We start from the raw sequence: 18796 nt of genomic DNA, 5'->3' as shown, positions 1-18796 counted from the left end.
CAGTCGCTCAGTCGTATCTGATTCTTTGCGACCAGGCTTCCCTGTCCATCGCCAACTCCCAGAACTTGCTCAGACTCATGTCCATCAAGTCGGTGATACCGTGCAACCATCTCATCCCTAGACTACACAAAAATTAAAGTTTTTCTATGGGAGGAAAATGCTGTCAACAAAACTAAAAGACAAAAATGCTGCAATACTGATGACAGACAGAAGTTAATTTCTGTGTGTATAGAGTCCGTACAAATCATTAACTAAAAGACCATTTTAGCTGAAAAACGAGAAAAAGATTGGAACAAGTGATTCACAGAATAAACAGGATGACTCAATCTCACTAATAATGAAAGAAATGCTAATTGAAACCACTATTATTTTTATTATTTACAAAGATTAGTTTGGTAAAATACTAAAAAAAATTTAAGATAATATTTTTAAATGTATCTTATACAAGTAAAACTTAAAAGAAAATACAGGCCAGGTAAAGACAGGTGAGTTGCTAAGAGACTAAGAAAACATGCCTGAGCAGTAGCTGTAAAATCAGGATTATGAAGTCACAAAAGGCAGGGCATTATTTCAAATCAGGCTTTTATTTCAAGAAGAGACTGGTCACCAGTTTCAAAGGTAGAGGGGCCAAGTAAGCTGTGAATCAGAAACGTTCTATGTGAATGAGAGATTGATGTAGAAACCACTGGTGACTGAAGACTGCTGTTTAGGTAGAGTAATGGAGGTACAAATAGAAGAAGATTGTGGAGAAAGTAGGAAGTGATCTCAGTTCAGATCAGTCGCGCTCTTTGCGACCCCATGGTGATCGAGAGAGGGGCAAATCTGACCCTGGCGGGTTTTGTCTGTTTGGCTTTTTACTTGATCAGGTGTGAACCTGGTTAAACATGGGGGTAGATACAGAGAAGCAAACTGGGTGGGAATGAAATTCAGGATACAGTGGAGAAATAATTGAAAACAATGGGAATGTAGGAGAAAAAACCCTAAAATGGAAGTTATAAAGTCTAGTTATTATCATCCTGATTCTTTGATACTTAGTTGTTTCATTTATAACAGGGGTTGGCAAAGTTTTTCTGTAAAGGGCTAGATGGTAAATATCTTAGTCTTTGTGTGCCAAGGGTCTCATATTTACTCAACCCTGCTGTTCTAGTCAGAGAAGGCAATGGCACCCCACTCCAGTACTCTTGCCTGGAAAATCCCATGGATGGAGGAGCCTTGTAGGCTGCGGTCCATGGGGTCGCTAAGAGTCGGATACGACTGAGCGTCTTCACTTTCACTTTTCACTTTCATGCGTTGGAGAAGGAAATGGCAACCCACTCCAGTGTCCTTGCCTGGAGAATCCCAGGGATGGGGGAGCCTGGTGGGCTGCCGTCTATGGGATCGCACAGAGTCGGACACGACTGAAGCGACTTAGCAGCAGCAGCAGCTGTTCTAGCGAGAAAGCAGCCATAGACAGTAAGAGTGGCTATATTCCAGTAAAACTTCCTACAGATCCTGAAATTTGAATTTCATATAATTTTTCAAGTGACATGAAATAACTATCCTTGATTTTTTTTTTAACTGTTTAGCTGTGAGCTCTACAAAAACTAGTAGTGGGCTGGATTGAATGTACAGGCTCTAGTTTGCCAACCCCTGATCTATAAAATGAAAAATTGGACTAAAACATATTTCATCTTGACATCATATTGTCCTAGCTGGGGGATTCTTGACTTAATCTCATTAAATGTGTATGTAGTTTATCATGTATAGATCTGATTGAACCTTTTATCAGAATTCTTACTTTGAACTATTTAGAACTCTGCTGAAGAATTTAGAATGTATGTGTTTGTGACTCAAGTTCCAAGACTATTTATTCATCATTTATTTATTCATCAGATACTCTTTCCTGAGATTACTGAGAAAGGGATGATCTTTGCTGTACCTGCATATCACCATTACAATAATGTCTTTAATGTTTTATAATAGACCTACTGTTTACTTAAGTATACTTGGGGTGGAAAGTAAGTAGAAAATCAGTATTACTTATAAAAAACAAAAACATAATTGTAAAAATTAGATGAAACAGTGTCATTTGCCAGAAGATCCTGAAACTGAGACATTGTTTCTTTTTGTTAAAAAGAGATTAGTAAACTTTTAGAGATGTTAAAAGTAAGTTAGCAAGCTAATGTGAAAGTTTGAAAGAGAACTGAAAAAAACTTTCCAACTGGATGCTTCATGTATTACAGTCATCTTTAATTGCTTTATACTAGGAAACCTAACTGATGGCACTTGAGTCTTATTAAGAAACTCTAGGGACTTCCCTGGTGGTCCTGTTGCTAAGACTCTGAGATCCCAATGCAGTGGGCCTGGGTTCGATCCCTGGTCAGGGAACTAGATCCCACATGCTGCAACTAAGACCCAGCACTGCCAAGTAAATAAATAACTCTAAGGCTCTCTAAGTCATTCAATTGAAATACGAAGTTATGTTATTAAGGATTTTTGGATAGTAATCAGGTAGAAGACTTTGGAGGTCTGTGTACTGCTGCTGCTGCTGAGTTGCTTCAGTCGTGTCTGACTCTGTTCGACCCCATAGACGGCAGCCCACCAGGCTCCCCCATTCCTGGGATCCTCCAGGCAAGAACACTGGAGTGGGTTGCCATTTCCTTCTCCAATGCGTGAAAGTGAAGTCGCTCAGTCGTGCCCGACTCTTAGCGACCCCATGGACTGCAGCTACCAGGCTCCTCCATCCATGGGATTTTCCAGGCAAGAGTACTGGAGTGGGGTGCCATTGCCTTCTCCAGGTGGTCTCTGTAGTAATCTATAATTCATAACCAGTGGTCTCAAGTCCTTAATTTTTAATGATAGTCTTAGGAAACTCAGCACAAATGTTCTTTTAAGAAAACTTTACAAGGCCTGTCTTTAGACTGTCTATTTGACATAGAAGGGATTTATTCCTTTGCCACTAAGTTGCCTCTGAAAAGTGTGTTAGGATTCATAATCCCAGCACAGTCATGCACTACGAAGTATTCAGTAAAGTAAGTTTTCTAGAAAATTGTTAGAGGAAATAAAGTTGGTTAATTGCAGATTGAGAATTAGAACCATTATCACTTGACTTTGAACCTTCTTCGCAGTACTGCTTCTTGATGAACTCTGTAAGTTGGTTCCATATTATAGGCTTCAGGCTATCAGTTAACAGTTCATACTATGCAGTTGTTTTGTACCAGCTTCTGCAACCATGTGAGGTATGGATACTATTAGGCTCAGAGAAGTTAGACCTTTTGCTGCACACAGCATATCTAATTAATGGTAGAACCAAAAATTGAACCGCTGTGATTTTTTACCTGTTTTAAGTAAAATTCATTCTTAATCTGTGTTGCTGCTGCTGCTGCTAAGTCGCTTCAGTCGTGTCCGACTCTGTGCGACCCCATAGACAGCAGCCCACCAGGCTCCCCCGTCCCTGGGATTCTCCAGGCAAGAATACTGGAGTGAGTTGCCATTTCCTTCTCCAATGCATGAAAGTGAAAAGTGAAAGTGACATCGCCCAGTCATGTCCAACTCTTAGCGACCCCATGGACTGCAGCCTACCAGGCTCCTCCATCCGTGGGGTTTTCCAGGCAAGAGTACTGGAGTGGGTTGTCATTGCCTTCTCCAAATTATTTGAGTCTAATCTTTCTCTTACAAGCCAAAAATCATTCTCTTTCTCTCCCGGAAGTTCTCAAGCCCTTTTCCTTTCCCTTTCAGCTTTTTAGTTTTTTATACTGTTTATGTCTTGTCTTCTGCCGTTATGAGCACCTCCAGGACATTGTTCAAAGGAGGCAGAGATAGTGGTATCCTTGTTTTATTCCAAATTTAAGAGGAGTGCATTGGATATTTACCAATTTACTGTAAATTTTTGGCAAATAACTTATCAAGTTAATGAATGCTTTCTTAAGACTTTTTAAAATCATAAGTGAATTTTGAATTTGATTGCTGATTTCATTTATTGAGATAATCACTTGATTTTTTTCCTCCTTCAGTAGGTTTATATTAGTAAATAAAACATACATATTAAATCTCTCTTACATCCTTGGATATACTTGGCTTGCTTATGATATATTAATATTATTTTTATCTTTAGAATCAATTTGTAATAACTGATTCAACTTCATTTTAATGTGATAGGATGATGCATTATGTTAATTTCTTCTTGCAACTTTAGTAAAATAATTTTTTCTAGAATTTATTGTTTTGTATAATCTTTAAGTGTTTTGGCTTAAAGTTGTTCATAATATACACACCCTTATGATCTGTATAAACGGACATTTTAGTTGTAGGGGAAGCTTTTTGGTTTTGGTTTCTTTGTTTGATCTTCAGTTCATTCATTCATTCGTTTTAGTATCTGTTAAGGACTTACCAAGTTCAATGTCCTGTGCATTAACTCTTCTTAAAGTTTTTAGTGTTGATTTTTTTTTCTTTACTCTCACCCAGATAATCCAGGACCTTATAGGACAGCCATAATATGAGGCTGCATACTTCTTGATTTTATTTTTACATATAGAAAAATAAACAATATATATAAATATACAGATAATGATTATAGGACTGTTGTGTATATTTCACAGTATAGTGTGATGTATCTTTGCCTCTGTATGTGAAACTAAATAATATAAATGGAAATAGGACTGTGATATATGAGCATGAAGAAATTATAAATTTGTTATCACTTTAATGTGGCTGATTTGTTTGGGTTGAATTTAAAGATGTATTATTCTTACTTGAAAGGTTACCCTTGAAAACTTGCTGGATACAACTTAATGAAGAAAGTTGAATACTGTTGTTCCCTGAATATTCATCTTTCATCAGACAGTTTTTAACATACATTTTTTAGCCACTTTGTGGCTAAGTATTATCCCAAGCACTGAGGAACAAAATGAGTAAATCTCAGAAGTCTTTACTGTAATTCTACTAGGAAAACATTTTATAAGGAACCATATAGCTGAAATATTACCCACCTTATCCGAAAATACAGTTTAACTGTAGTTAAAGAAAATATTGTCACAGGATGAAGTTCTTCAAGTAAAGTATATTCAACGTGGTTGTATACCTTTGTGTGGAGTAGGTATAGATCACAGTGAAGAGTTTTTTGTAATGTGAGTTATTCTATAAATTATTCTTTTTTGCCTCATGAAACTTGCATGTGAACATGGAAGTCTTGACAAATATTTCTGGAGCTGGTATATCTTAGGGGGATTCTTGTTAGTAGGCACCACCACCGGTGTGTCTCCATGTGACTGGATGAGAGAAAGACTGGTTTTCTTCTCTTTCTAGAGATCTCATTCCATTCCCTATTTTGAACCATGTTTGTGAGATTGAGAGATCACCTTTCACAAAGAATGAAGGAGTATGGGTTGGGAGGGTAACTGCTTGTGAACCTTCTATAGAATCTTTTCCTTTGTGACCCTTCTGTAGAATTTTGGCAGCTCTTAATTTGGAATGTGATGTCATATTTGTGACTCTGGGTTTCAGGAGGCCCAGATCCATATTATGAAATGGCATGAAAAATATATCTTTGCATATATTTCTCTGTGTGTGGGCACCATAGGTTTCCTTTGATATCGTGTTTGAGTTCTACTTGGAAGGTTAATTTTAATGTATGTGTGTATGTTTGGGGAAAAGGTTGAAAGGAGGAAAAGGAATAGTGGTATGGCAATATATAACGTCTTAATCCATTGGTAGTGATACTGTGGAACAATAGCGGTTGACTGTTTTAGCCCATAACTTGTAGGGATACCAATGCAGATTTACAACCTTCATAAAGGTTTTTCCAAAAGCCAACGATTCTAATTTAGAGAATATGTTAAATTCGCAGAAGCCCATAGGAAAAGTGTTTTAAAAAATAGGTACTTGGCAAGAATCTTACCAAATGTTAATAAATATTGTTGTTTAGGAGATATTCGGAGAAGGCAATGGCAACCCACTCCAGTACTCTTGCCTGGAGAATCCCAGGGACGGGGCAGCCTCGGGGGCTGCCATCTGTGGGATCACGCAGAGTCGGACACGACTGAAGTGACTTAGCAGCAGCAGGAGTTATTAAGCTTTTTAGAAACACAGAAGGTTTAAACTTCCAGGAAAATGTCTGTTAGAAACTACAAAATAGGGACTTCCCTGGTGGTCCAAAGGCTAAGACTCTGTCCTCCCAAAGCAGGGGGCCTGGGTTCGATCCCTGGACAAGGAGCTAGATCCTGTATGCCACAACTAAGACCCAGTCCAGCCAGATTAAAATAAATAAATAAATGAGTAAAAAAAAAACAAACTAGAAAATATTTTAAATAGTATATAAAATCGAAAGTTAATTCATTTTTATTTTGAGTGACCTGCAAAATGAGATTGAAATCTGTTGTTTGACTAAAAATATATCTTTATTCAATTCCATATAAGAACTTTTAAACAGTTTTACTGCCATTGCCTTTTGTTATTTATTGACCTTTTGTTTAATAACTTTGGGTTGATTTTAGGCCACCAATAAAATGGAAATGAAAGAGATTGCTAAATACAAGAGTCTATGGAAAATGAACTCAACCAGTCAACCTTTATTTGTAACTAATCCTTTGAAAAAATTCACCATTCCCAAGATCAGGAGGACAGCTGGGAAAGGTAATAATTCTATGGAATATGGGATTATTTCATAACTATTACTGCATTCTCTGATCTTAGTTTATGCTCATCTTCAATTTTGACTCTTCATAAAATTAGCTTCAGTTAGGCCTTTAATTCCTTAAACACACATGTACTTTTTTCCCACACAAAGTAATATAGACACATGTCTCCTATCACTCCTGCAAAGTACACAGTTAAAAACACTGGACATCACACAGAAACAAGACTTTGAAGGGTGGAAAGAGGAAGATGAGCCTGTGTGAGTCTCAAACTGGATGACCACAACTGAGAAATGCCATCTCTTACAGACACAAAAAGCCCTAAGAAAAGTCTGTTCTGTTTTGCCACGGACTGGGAGTAGGGTAACTTAGAATGCCAACCTATTTGACAGTGAACACTCTATTCCTGCAAAACACCTGGAAGAAGAAACAGCAGCGTGTCTCTTGCTTTTCTCAGCAAAGTGTGAACGGAGGGCCGAAACGTCCGCCTCCACCTCCGCCCGTGCCAGTGCCTTTCCCTGCATGGACCGTCATATGGCCCCCTCTCTGCTGTCCCCGCAGTGTCTGTGGATTTCTGCTCCTGCCCTGTGGTGATGAGTTGCCGGTGGGGATGAGACACTCGGTGGGAGCAGAGTCAGTGAAGACCGGGAGGGGAGCCGAGATTCTGTCACACACACCGGTAACGGTAGCGGTCCCCCTCCCACAGCGTCAGTGGAGGCTGAGTCAGGAGCATCGACTTCTCCTGATAACAAGACAGCCGCCTGCCCCGCCCCAACCCCACCCACCCCCCGCCACCCCCACTCCGACCCACCCCCAACCCTCACCCCGTCACCACCAGGGTGTCAGTGGAGACCCTGTGGAGAGCCAGTACTTCCTGGTGGTAAAGAGTTAGTCTCCCCACCCCCAGCCTTCTCCTACAGGCACAGTTACCCCTGTGACTTAGTCTTAGTAGAGGCTTATTACCACAGAAGATTGACTATGATCTAGAGTCTCTTCGCTCAGTCGTGTCCGACTCTTTGCGACCCTGTGGACTGTAGCCTACAAGGCTCCTCCGTCCATGGGATTCTCCAGGCAAGAATCCTGGAGTGGGTTGCCATTTCCTTCTCCAACAGTATCCCAAATGACCAAAATATTTAAAAAATCATCTTACCACCCATCAGGAAAGTCTCAACTTGAATGAGAAAAGAAGAATCAACAAATGCCAGCAACACAATAAAACAGATGTTGAAATTATCTGACAAGGCTTTTAAACCAATCATCATTTCTACCAGTTAAAAAATTAAAGTCATTCTAATGATGCTTAAACAACCAATTACAAACACTTTTGAAACAAATGGAAAATTGCAAGAAAGAAATGAAAAATGTAATAAAGAACTAAGTAGAAGTTTTGGAACTGAAAAATGCAATAATTGAAATAAAAACTAATTGGATGGGTTCCAGAGAAGAATTGAGATGATTTTGGAAAGGAGTAGTGAATTGGACGATACAGTAACAAATTACCCAGCCTAAACAACAGAGAAGACATCAAATAACAGAGCCTCAGGAACCTGTGGAACAATAATAAAAGACCTAATTTCTTTGTTCTCAGAGCTTCAGAGCATAGAGCTGAAAGAGCATTTGAATAAATACTGTCTGAAAGTTCCCCAAACTTGGCAAAAGGCATAAACCTATACAGTCCCAGCTGGTGCAGTGGTAAAGAATCTGCCTGTCAATGCAGGAGATGCAAGAAATGCGGGTTTGATCCCTGGATTGGGAAGATCCCCTGGAGAAGGAAATGGCAACCCACTCCAGTTTTCTTGCCTGGAAAATCCTGTGGACAGAGGAACCCAGCAGGTTACAGTCCATGGGATCACAAAGAGTTGGACATATCTTAACAACTAAACAACAACATACAATCAAAAGGTCCCATTTTCCCTTTTCCCATTTTATCCTAAAGAGGATAAAGCCAGAGAAGTCCATCACAAGGCACATCATAATCAAACTTCTGAAAATTAAGAACAGGAAAAATCTTGACAGCAGCTAAATGTTTTTATTGGGGAAAAACTGAATGGCAGATGTTTCATTAGAAACTATGGAGCCCAGAGGAAGTGGCACAACATTTTTTAAGTGCAGAAAGAAAAGAACTATACCCAGAAAAATATCCTCCGGAGGAGAACTGAAATAGACATTCTCAGATGAAGTAAAACTCAAAATTTTTCACTAGTAAATCTTGGTGTAGAATGGCTAAACAAAGTCTCCAAGCAGAAAATGACAAAAGAAGCTGGGAACATTAGGAATTAAGGAGGGACAAAGGAGAGGAGAAATACAGGGAAATACAATTGACAGTCCTCCTCTTGAGTTTTCTAATTTTGTTTGACAGTTGGAACAAGGACAGAGAAGCCTGGTGGTCTGCAGTTCATGGGGTCACAAAGAGTTGGACACGAGCACATGTACACATAGTTATCTCAGAATTAAAAGTTGTTTATAAAGACATTATGGATAAATCAAAATGGAATTTTAAAAATGTTCATGTAACCCACAGGAAGGCAGAAAAAGTGAAATAGAGAATTGAACAACTGAGGGGAAAATAAACAGTAAAATGGCAGGCTTAAGCCCTATTGTATCAGTTATATTAAGTATAATTTATCTCATACCAGTTAAGACGTTTACACAATGGATTGAAAAAAAACCCATGACCCAACTATAGACTGTTGGCAAATGCACTTTAAATATAGGGATATAAGTTGGTTTAAAGTAAGTGTATAGAGAAAGATAAGCCATGCAAACAATCAGAATAAAGCAGAGTGGCAATTTATACCAGTAGACTTCAGGGGAATGAAAATTCCAGGAACAGAAGGGGATATTGCATAAATCCACTAGTAAGATGCAGGAGTCCTAAATATGTATCCCTAAATAACAAAGCTTCAGAAGCCGTGAAGCAGCACTGATAGAACTAAAGGGAAAATGGGCAAGTCTGGAATGGCAGTTGGTGATTTCAGTACACCTCTCTCAACAACCAGTAGAACTGCAGAGACAAAAAAATCAGTGAAGATATAGAACTTAACTCTGTCAACTAACAAGATCTGACGGACATTTGCACATTATTATGACATTATACTCTACACAACAACAGTAGAACAGACATTCTTTTCAAGAACTAATTTGATGCTCATCAAGATAGATGATGTGTTGGGGCATGAAACACATTTCAACTTATTTAAAAGAACAGATGCATTGGAGAAGGAAAGGGCAACCCACTCCAGTGTTCTTGCCTGGAGAATCCCAGGGACAGGGGAGCCTGGTGGGCTGTCGTCTATGGGCTCGCACAGAGTTGGACATGACTGAAGTGACTTAGCAGCAGCAGCAGTCAAATAATCTAGAAATTAATGATAGAAAGCATTAGATAAGTCTTTGAACACGTAGAAAGTAAACAGTACATTTCTAAATATTCATGAGATCTCAGAAATATATTGGATTGAATAAAAAAGGAGATCAAACATCAAAATTTGAGGGGAACAACTGAATCATGACTGACAATTTTATAACACTAAATACTTCCATTAGAAAATAGGTTTCAAACAAGTAGTCTAAGTTTCCTTTTTAAGGAACTAGAAAGAGAGTAACAGGATAAGCCCATAACTAGCGCAAAGGAAAAAAATGAATTAAGAAGCTGGTTGCAAAGATAAAAAAGGAAGTTGATAAACCTGTAGTGAGACTGACAAAAAAAGACACAAACTACACCTCTCAGAAATGGCATAGTATATCACTGCTGAGCCACAGAATTGGAAGCGTAAGAAGAGAGTATTGTGAATAGATCTAAGTACATAGACTTTACAACTTAGATGAAAGGGCCAGTTTGTTAGAAAGTGCAAATTACCAAAGCTCGCACAGTACTAAATAGATCACTTCATAGCCTTATAACTGCAGGCGTTCTTCATTTTGTTGCTCTTCACAGATACTGTGTTTTTTACAAATTGAAGGTTTGTGGCAACACTGTATCAGGCAAGTCTGTTGATGCCTATTTTCCAACAGTAATCACTCACTTTGTGTCTCTGTATCAAATTTTTGTAATTTTCACAGTATTTCAAACTTCTCTGCTGTTACACTTGTTAGTGATCTTTGATGTTACTGTTGCAAAAAGATTATGACTCACTGAAGGCCCAAATGATTGTTAGCATTTTTTTTAGCAATAAAGTATTTAAAATCAAGATTATATAAATTGTTTTTTAAACATAATGCTGTTACATACTTAATAGAGTTTATTGTGGTGGTCTGGAGCTGAACACACAACGTCTCCAAGATATGTCTGTATTATAGAAATTGAATTCATAGTTGAAAAAAGTCTGTTGGAAAAGAAATCCCCAGGCCCAGATGGTTTCGCTGGAGAATTCTAGTCAACATTAAAGAAAGGAGCTAATACAAATCCTTTACAATTTTTTCTATAAAATAGAAGAGGAAAGAATAACTATTAGTATAGTGTTATCCTGGAGAAGGCAATGGCACCCCACTCCAGTCCTCTTGCCTGGAAAATCCCATGGATGGAGGAGCCTGGTAGGCTGCAGTCCATGGGGTCGCTAAGAGTCGGATACGACTGACTGACTTCACTTTCACTTTTCACTTTCATGCATTGGAGAAGGAAATGGCAACCCACTCCAGTGTTCTTGCCTGGAGAGTCCCAGGGACGGGGGAGCCTGGTGGGCTGCCGTCTCTGGGGTCACACAGAGTCGGACACAACTGAGGCGACTTAGCAGCAGCAGTATCCTGGTACCAAAGCTAAACAAATGTAATACAAAAAAAGAAAACTACAGACCAATACCCATCATGAACCTTAACACACAAATTCTATACAAAATATAAAGAAGTAGTATTCAGCAATGTATAAAATGAATTATATATTATAACCAAGGGAGTTTTGTTCAAGGGATACAAGACTGGTTTGGTATCTGAAAGTCAGTCTATATTCAGAAGACAAGGAATAACAATCACATGATCATATAAATTTATGCAGAAAAAACTTGACAGAAAGCAACATTCATGATAAAGACTCAGCACTCTAGGAATACAGAACTCAGCTTGATTGAAAAGAAAAATGTAAAAAATACATATAGCTAACCTCCAGAAGGAAAACCACAGTCCCAGAAAACCAACCAAAATGATCACATGGACCACAGTGTTGTGTAACTCAATGAAATTATGAGCTGTGCTGTGTAGCACCACCCAGAATGGATGGGTCATGGTGGAGAGTCCTGACAAAACGTGGTCCACTAGAGATGGGAATGGCAAACCACTTCAGTAGTCTTGCCCTGAGAATCCCATGAAAAGTATGAAAAGGCAAAAAGATAAACGACACTGGAACATGCGCCCCCCCCCCACCCCCAGGTCAGTAGGTATCCAGTATGTTACTGGTAAAGAGTGGAGAGATAGGCTCCAGAAAGAATGAACAGGCTCAGTCAAAGCCAACGATGCCTAGTTGTGGATGGGCTTCCCTGGTAGCTCAGTTGGTAAAAAATCTGCCTGCAGTGCAGGAGACCTGGGTTCAATCCCTGGAGAAGGAAGATCCCCTGGAGAAGGAAATGGCAAACCACTCCAGTATCCTTGCCTGGAAAATACCATGGACAGAGGAGCCTGGCGGGCTGCAGTCCATGGGGTTGCAAGGAGTCAGGCAACTATCACAGTGGTGTTGAGAGTAAAGTTCAGTGCTATAAAGAACAGTATTGCATAGGAACATGGAGTGTTAGATTCATGAATCAAGGTAAATTGGATGTGGTCAAACAGGAGATGTCAAGAGTAAATGTCAACATTTTAGGAACCAGTGAACTAACACGGATGGGAATGAGCAAATTTAATTCAGATGACTATTATATCTACTATTGTGGGCAAGAATCCCTGAGAAGAAATGGAGTAGCCCTCAGAGTCAACAGAAGAGTCCAAAATGCAGTCCTTGAGTGCAGTCTCAAAAACGACACAGTGATCTCTGTTTCAAAGGCAAACCATTCAACATCACAGTAATCCACATTCAACACCACAGTGCCCCAAACTGTTAATGCTGAAGAAGCTCAAGTCAGACAGTTCTATGAAGACCTATAAGACCTTCTAGAACTAATACACACACACACACACACACACACACACACACACAAGATTTTCTTTTCATTAAAATGCTAAAATTTAAAATTTCATTAAAATCATTAAAATGCTAAAGTAGAAAGCCACACCTGGAGTAACAGACAAATATGGCCTTGGAGTACAAAATGAAGCAGGGCAAAGGCTAATGGAGTTTTGCCAAAAAAATAAACAGGTCGTAGCAAACACCCTCTTCCAACAACCCAACAGATGACTCTACACATGGACATCACCAGATGATCAATACTGAAATCAGATTGATTATATTCTTTGCAGCTGAAGATGAAGAGGCTCTATAGAGTTAGCAAAAAAAAAAAAAAGACCTGGAGCTAATTGTGACTTCAGATCATGAGCTCCTTATTGGAAAATTCAGACTTAAAGTAGAGAAAACCACTAGGCCATTCCAGGTATGACCTCAATCAAATCCCTTATGATTATACAGTGAAAGTGAGAAATAGATTTAAGGGATTAGTTAGGTCTGATAGAGTGCCTGAAGAACTATGGATGGAGGTTCATAGCATTGTACAGGAGGCGGTGACCAAAACCATCCCCAAGAAAAATAAATGCAAGAAGGGAAAACGGTTCCTTGAGGAGGCTTTACAGATAGCTGAGAAAAGAAGAGAAGCAAAAGACAAAGGAGAAAAGGAAAGATATACCTATTTGAATGCAGAGTTCCAAAGAATAGCAAGGAGAGATAAGAAAGCCTTCTCGAGTGAACAATGCAACGAAATAGAGGAAAACAATTGAATGGAAAAGACTAGAGATCACTTCAAGAAAATACCAAGAGATACCAAGGGAACATTTCTTGCAAAGATGGGCACAATAAAGGACAGAAGTGGTATGGGCATAACAGAAGCAGAAGATATCAAGAAGAGGTGGGAAGAATGCACAGAAGAACTGTACAAAACAGGTCTTAGTGACCCAGATAATCACTCACCTAGAGCCAGACGTCCTGGAGTGTGAAACCAAGTAGGCCTTAGGATGAACCTAGTGAAGGTGATGAAATCACAGCTGAGCTATTTCAGATCCTAAAAGATGATGCTGTGAACATGCTGTACTCAGTACACCAGCAAATTTGGAAAACCTGTGGCCACAGGACTGGAAAAGGTTAGTTTTCATTCCAGTCCCAAAGAAGGACAATGCCAAAGAATGCTCAAACTGCTGCACAATTGAGCTCATTTCACATGTTAGCAAGGTAATGCTCAAAATCCTTCAAGCTAGGCTTCAATAGTACATCACCAAGTACTTCCAGATATACAAACTGGATTTAGAAACGGCAGAAGAGCCAGAGATCAAATTGCCAACATCCTTTGGATCACACTGAAAAAGCAAGAGAGTTCCAGAAAAACATCTCCTGCATTGACTACACTAAAGCCTTTGACTGTGTGGATCACAACAAACTGCAAAATTCTGAACAGTTGAGAATACTAGACTACCTTGCCCACCTCCTGAGAAGCCTGTAGGCAGGTCAAGAAGCAACAGTTAGAACTGGACATGGAACAACAGACTAGTTCAGAATTGGGAAAGGAGGAGATAAATGCTGTATATTTTCACCCTATTTATTTAACTTATATGCAGAGTATATAATGCAAAATGCTGGGCTAGATGAATCATAAAGTGGAATCAACCAGAAAACAGGAAAAAGACATGAATAGTCATTTCACTAAAGAGAATGTATAGATTAGCAAATAAGCACAAAAACAATATTCAATATCTTAGCCATTAACAAAATGCTAATGAAAACCACAATAGGGGCTCCCTTTATTCTTGCTAAAACAGCTGAAATAAGAATAGCAATGCCAAAAGCTAGGAAGAATAGAAGAAGCCAGATCAGTCATGCAACCAGTGGAAGTGTAAGATAGTTCAGCCACTTTTTGAAAAAGTTTAATGGTTTCTTGAAAAACTAAACATACAACTACCATATGACCCTGCTGTTGTACTTCGAGGCATTTATCCCAGAGAAATGGACGCTTACGTCCACACTAAAACCTATATGGAAATGTTTATAGCAGCTTTATTTGTAGTAGCCAAAAATTGTTAATCACCCTGATTTCCATTGAGTAAATGGTTAAAGTATGATGCATCAATACTGTAGGATACTTAGCAAGTTAAAAAAAAGATTTACTGTATCAGCAGCTTAATTGAATCTCAAAAGCAATATGCTGAATTTAAAAAGCTAGTCTCCATAGGTTATAAATATTAATTGTAAATATAACAGAACTTTATTAAAGTTCCATTTACAAAACATTCTTGAAATGATGAAAGCATAGAGATGGAGAACAGATTGGTAGTTCTAGGATTTAGAGGCAGAGAGGAGGAATAAGGTTATCAGTATTACTATATGTAAAGGGGTAGAATAAGAATGATCTTTGTGGTGATGGAATCATTGTGTATCTTGATTATAGTGGTTGTTACATGAATCTACACATGTGATAAAATTGCATAGAACTACCCCCACACATGTAACTGCACATAAAACTAGTAAAATATTAATGAGATCTGTGTATTATACCAATATCATTTTTCTGGTTTTCATATTTCATTATAGTTACATGAAGTGTTTACACTGGGGAGTTTGGGCTAAGGGTATATATAGAGAGCCTCTATAAAAATGTCATATGATCTATATTCACTTAAACATAAGTTAAACAAGCACACATGCCCAAAGTCATATATCTTATGAAATGACCAAATTTTGTAACGAATTGTTACAAATATTAAAGTGAAAATTAAATGGAAAGGAGCTGAAGAATAAGTTGTTTTAGAAAAACAGAGGTTTGTAGTATTTTGTGTTAGTTTTGCCACTGTCTTATCCTGTTAATACAGAGGACCATTGTTTATGTTAGATTCATGTATACAGAAATTGCCTTAAGTTATATATATCACTGATCCTCATTATTCACAGATTCCGTATTTGCCATATTTTCAAATTCTCCTACTTGCTAAAATGTGTTTGTAACCTCAGCACCAGTACTCAGCAGCAGCACTGTCAGTCATTTGCAGGCATATGCAGAATGGTGAAAAATTTGAGTCACTTGATGCACTTTTGTATCCAGATAAGACAGTGCTCCGCATCTTATTCCAGCTGTCATCTTATAATTAAGTGTCCATTTCATCACCTGTTTAGTGCTGTGTTGTTTGCATTTTTATTGGTGATGTCACCATTTAAAATGGCCTCCCATTTTGACACTAGAAATGCTGTCTAGTGTTCCTAAGCTCAAGAGGTCTATGATGTGCCTTACAGAGAAAATGCATGTTACATAAGCTACACTGTAACATAAAGTTACAGGACTATTGGCTAAAAATATGGCACATTCAGAAAAAGGAAAACAAAATTCACCAACTTGTACATCAAGCCTCTCCAGAAAGTGTTGAAGGGACATTTGAGTACCTTTCCTGTGGAGAGAATGGAATCTACATTTGTAGATTCATGAGATGACCACCAGTAAAAAGCTTGTAGGCAGCGTTGTTGGAAGGTGAAAAGCCAAAGAGACATTTGATCATGGCCCCAAGGGTCAGGAGAATGTTAAGCCCTTCTTGGCTAGAGCTTGCTGGCTCCCACGTTTCAGAAGGTGATAATGGATGCAGGCAAGTTCTGCAGAACAGGAGACTGGGGAAGAATTTCAAAGACACCTGCTAAATGTTTTACAGGAAAAGGTTATGTGGCAAGTTTCCAATGAGCCTGGCTCATTTTACAGAGATGTTGGCAGGCAAGCTTACTGCACATGGCATTCCAGTTATCAAAAATGTCACCAGAGGCCTACAGGAACCTAACCCTGTATTTCTACTAAGACTAATATTAATAGTTCAGTATTCACTGGTTCAAGGTTGGCAGCAACTTTAATATACTGTAACTTCCACAAATAACAAGAATCAGCTGTATTCCCCAATTTCCTCTGGGTCCTTTTCCTTAAGGGTTTTGATTCTTTAATGCATCTACTTAATATAACAATGCTTAAAACATTGCTCACTGTCCTCCAAAAGACTCATGCCACCATATCAGTCAAGAGTTAACAAAGATGTTCTGATATTATTGCAAGTCAAAATAACCAAATAGTTTACTAGTATATAGGTTGCCTTATTTGGGGGAAATACAACAAATGTGGTTTGTGTAATAATGTATGTTGTAGAGCCTGTACATCTTAAGTTGAAAATGAGTCACCTATATACCATCTAGTATATCTGTGTCAGCTTTTAAGAACTCCCAGTAGGTAAGTGGAGTAAGACAAGGTTCCTATTTTCATTTATACCGGGTATAGGAAGTCTGTATTACTGTTATAAAGTCTTAAATATAAATGCCTCCAGATGTTAATGAAACTTCCAAGTACTTGGTTATTTTGTGTCTTATACATATCTATAGTTGTCATTGTGCAGATGTACAATGATGTTATTTTATTTTTTATAACACCAAAAACATTTTGTATTACGGTATAGCTGATTAGCAATGTTGTAGTTTCAGGTGAACAATGTAGGGTCTTAGCCATACATATACATGCATCCATTCATCCCCCAACCCCTCTCCCATCCAGGCTAGCACATAACATTCAGCAGAGTTTCACGTACTGTCCAATAGGTCTTTGTTGGTTATCCATTTTAAATATAGCAGTGTGTACATGACCTTCCCAAAGACCCTAACTATCCTACAATGATGTCATTTTAAACACAAATAACCGCTTACCCTTTTCTTTATTTTTAGTTTACTTGTCACCTTGTTACACCAATACTAGAGAGTATAGTTTCATACATGATACTCTCAACGAGTGCCGGCTTGATGTAAGCACTGACCTACAGTCTTCATGGCAGTTTGGGGATACAAAACTGATTCACAATGAGGGTCTAGAAAAAAATTTTACTTCTAAGAGGTAAGTTACTGTGACCTAAAGATGTTTGAGATTTTGTTTGCTTTTTCTGTGAGGTGTTTATACAAATTTTTTATTTCTGCCATTTGAGATTTTATAAGTGTTACCAAGAAAATAAGTACAGAAGTGTTTTATTCATTATTTTGTTGCCATCTCATAGCTTTTTGTAACAGTAAAGAGGTACATGTGAGATTTGATTAGTAAGTTTTATACATTATTGTAGCCAGGTTTCAGATACACCCTTCTAATTTTTTAATCTTTGTAAATTTTTCAGAAGCATAACAGCACATTAATTAAATAGCTATTTTGTAGATGCCTTGTGCCTCTTGCATAATATAAAACAGCATTAAAGTATTTAGAATGTACCTTTTTTTCTTGATTCAGTCCTTCAGAGACTGAGTTGATGTTTTAATCTGGCACAGTTGTATCTGGCTGTTTCCAACTATCCCACTAGAGCCACAATTTCTGACACTTAACTTTTAGAAAGTACCCATTCTCCGACTTCCCTGGCGGTCCACTGGTTAAGACTCCATGCTCCCAGTGCAGAGGGCACTGATTCGATCCCGGGTCGGGGAACTAGATCCCACATGCCGCATAGCAGGACCAAAAGGAAAAAAAAAGTGCCCCTTCTGTTTTGAGGAAAGACACATTCCATTAGGTAATTTTGATAAGAAAAAATAACAGCACATGGGAAGTTCTCATTGTAAACATTTTGTATTTATAGGTACAGATCTTGTGTGAACACGGTTCAGCATTTTCATTTCCTGAACTTGCTTCCTTCACCATTTTGCATTTTAAGTTAGCACCTAACTGTAGCTTGATGGATTCACATTGAGAACTTGTTTCAGAATGTGTTTGATCTCTTTATTTTGTTTTAGAATCAGTTCTTCTTGACTCAAACATGCTACCCAACTTGGTATCAGTTTGGGAGAATGGATAGAAATGACAGAATTAGTTCATGGCATAGTCTTTCCTAAAAACCACACTTTTGAGCAGAAGTAGAATGGGCTGACTATATGCTGCCCCCACCAGATTGAAATAATGGTTTGATCAAAAATTAATTCTTGCATTGTTCTTGATTTGAGTTATATTAGGCATTTTAATTTGTGTCCTTTTTCACAATCCCCCCTAATACTTCATTTCAACCATTTATTTCTCCCTGTTAACATTACAAAAAAGTTAAAACAACTCCCCAACTATGCAAGACCTAACAGAACATTCTAA

General features: G+C 38.3%; 1 protein-coding gene across 1 annotated transcript in view; it reads left to right on the top strand.

Annotated features, from left to right (window-relative positions):
- The first annotated feature begins 6482 nt into the window (after window positions 1-6482).
- Window positions 6483-18796, top strand: part of TEX15 (testis expressed 15, meiosis and synapsis associated) — a 44207-nt gene continuing 31893 nt past the window's right edge. Inside the window, exons 1-2 of the mRNA XM_052661541.1 lie at window positions 6483-6609; window positions 17410-17575. Of these exons, the coding sequence (XP_052517501.1) occupies window positions 6483-6609; window positions 17410-17575 (293 nt within the window). The remainder of the gene's footprint in view (window positions 6610-17409; window positions 17576-18796) is intronic.

This window comes from Budorcas taxicolor, chromosome 24, assembly GCF_023091745.1.
Source record: "Budorcas taxicolor isolate Tak-1 chromosome 24, Takin1.1, whole genome shotgun sequence".
NCBI classification, from domain to species: Eukaryota; Metazoa; Chordata; class Mammalia; order Artiodactyla; family Bovidae; genus Budorcas; species Budorcas taxicolor.
The sequence above is the reverse complement of the archived record's forward strand: the minus strand, read 5'-3'. Positions and strand labels throughout refer to the sequence as shown.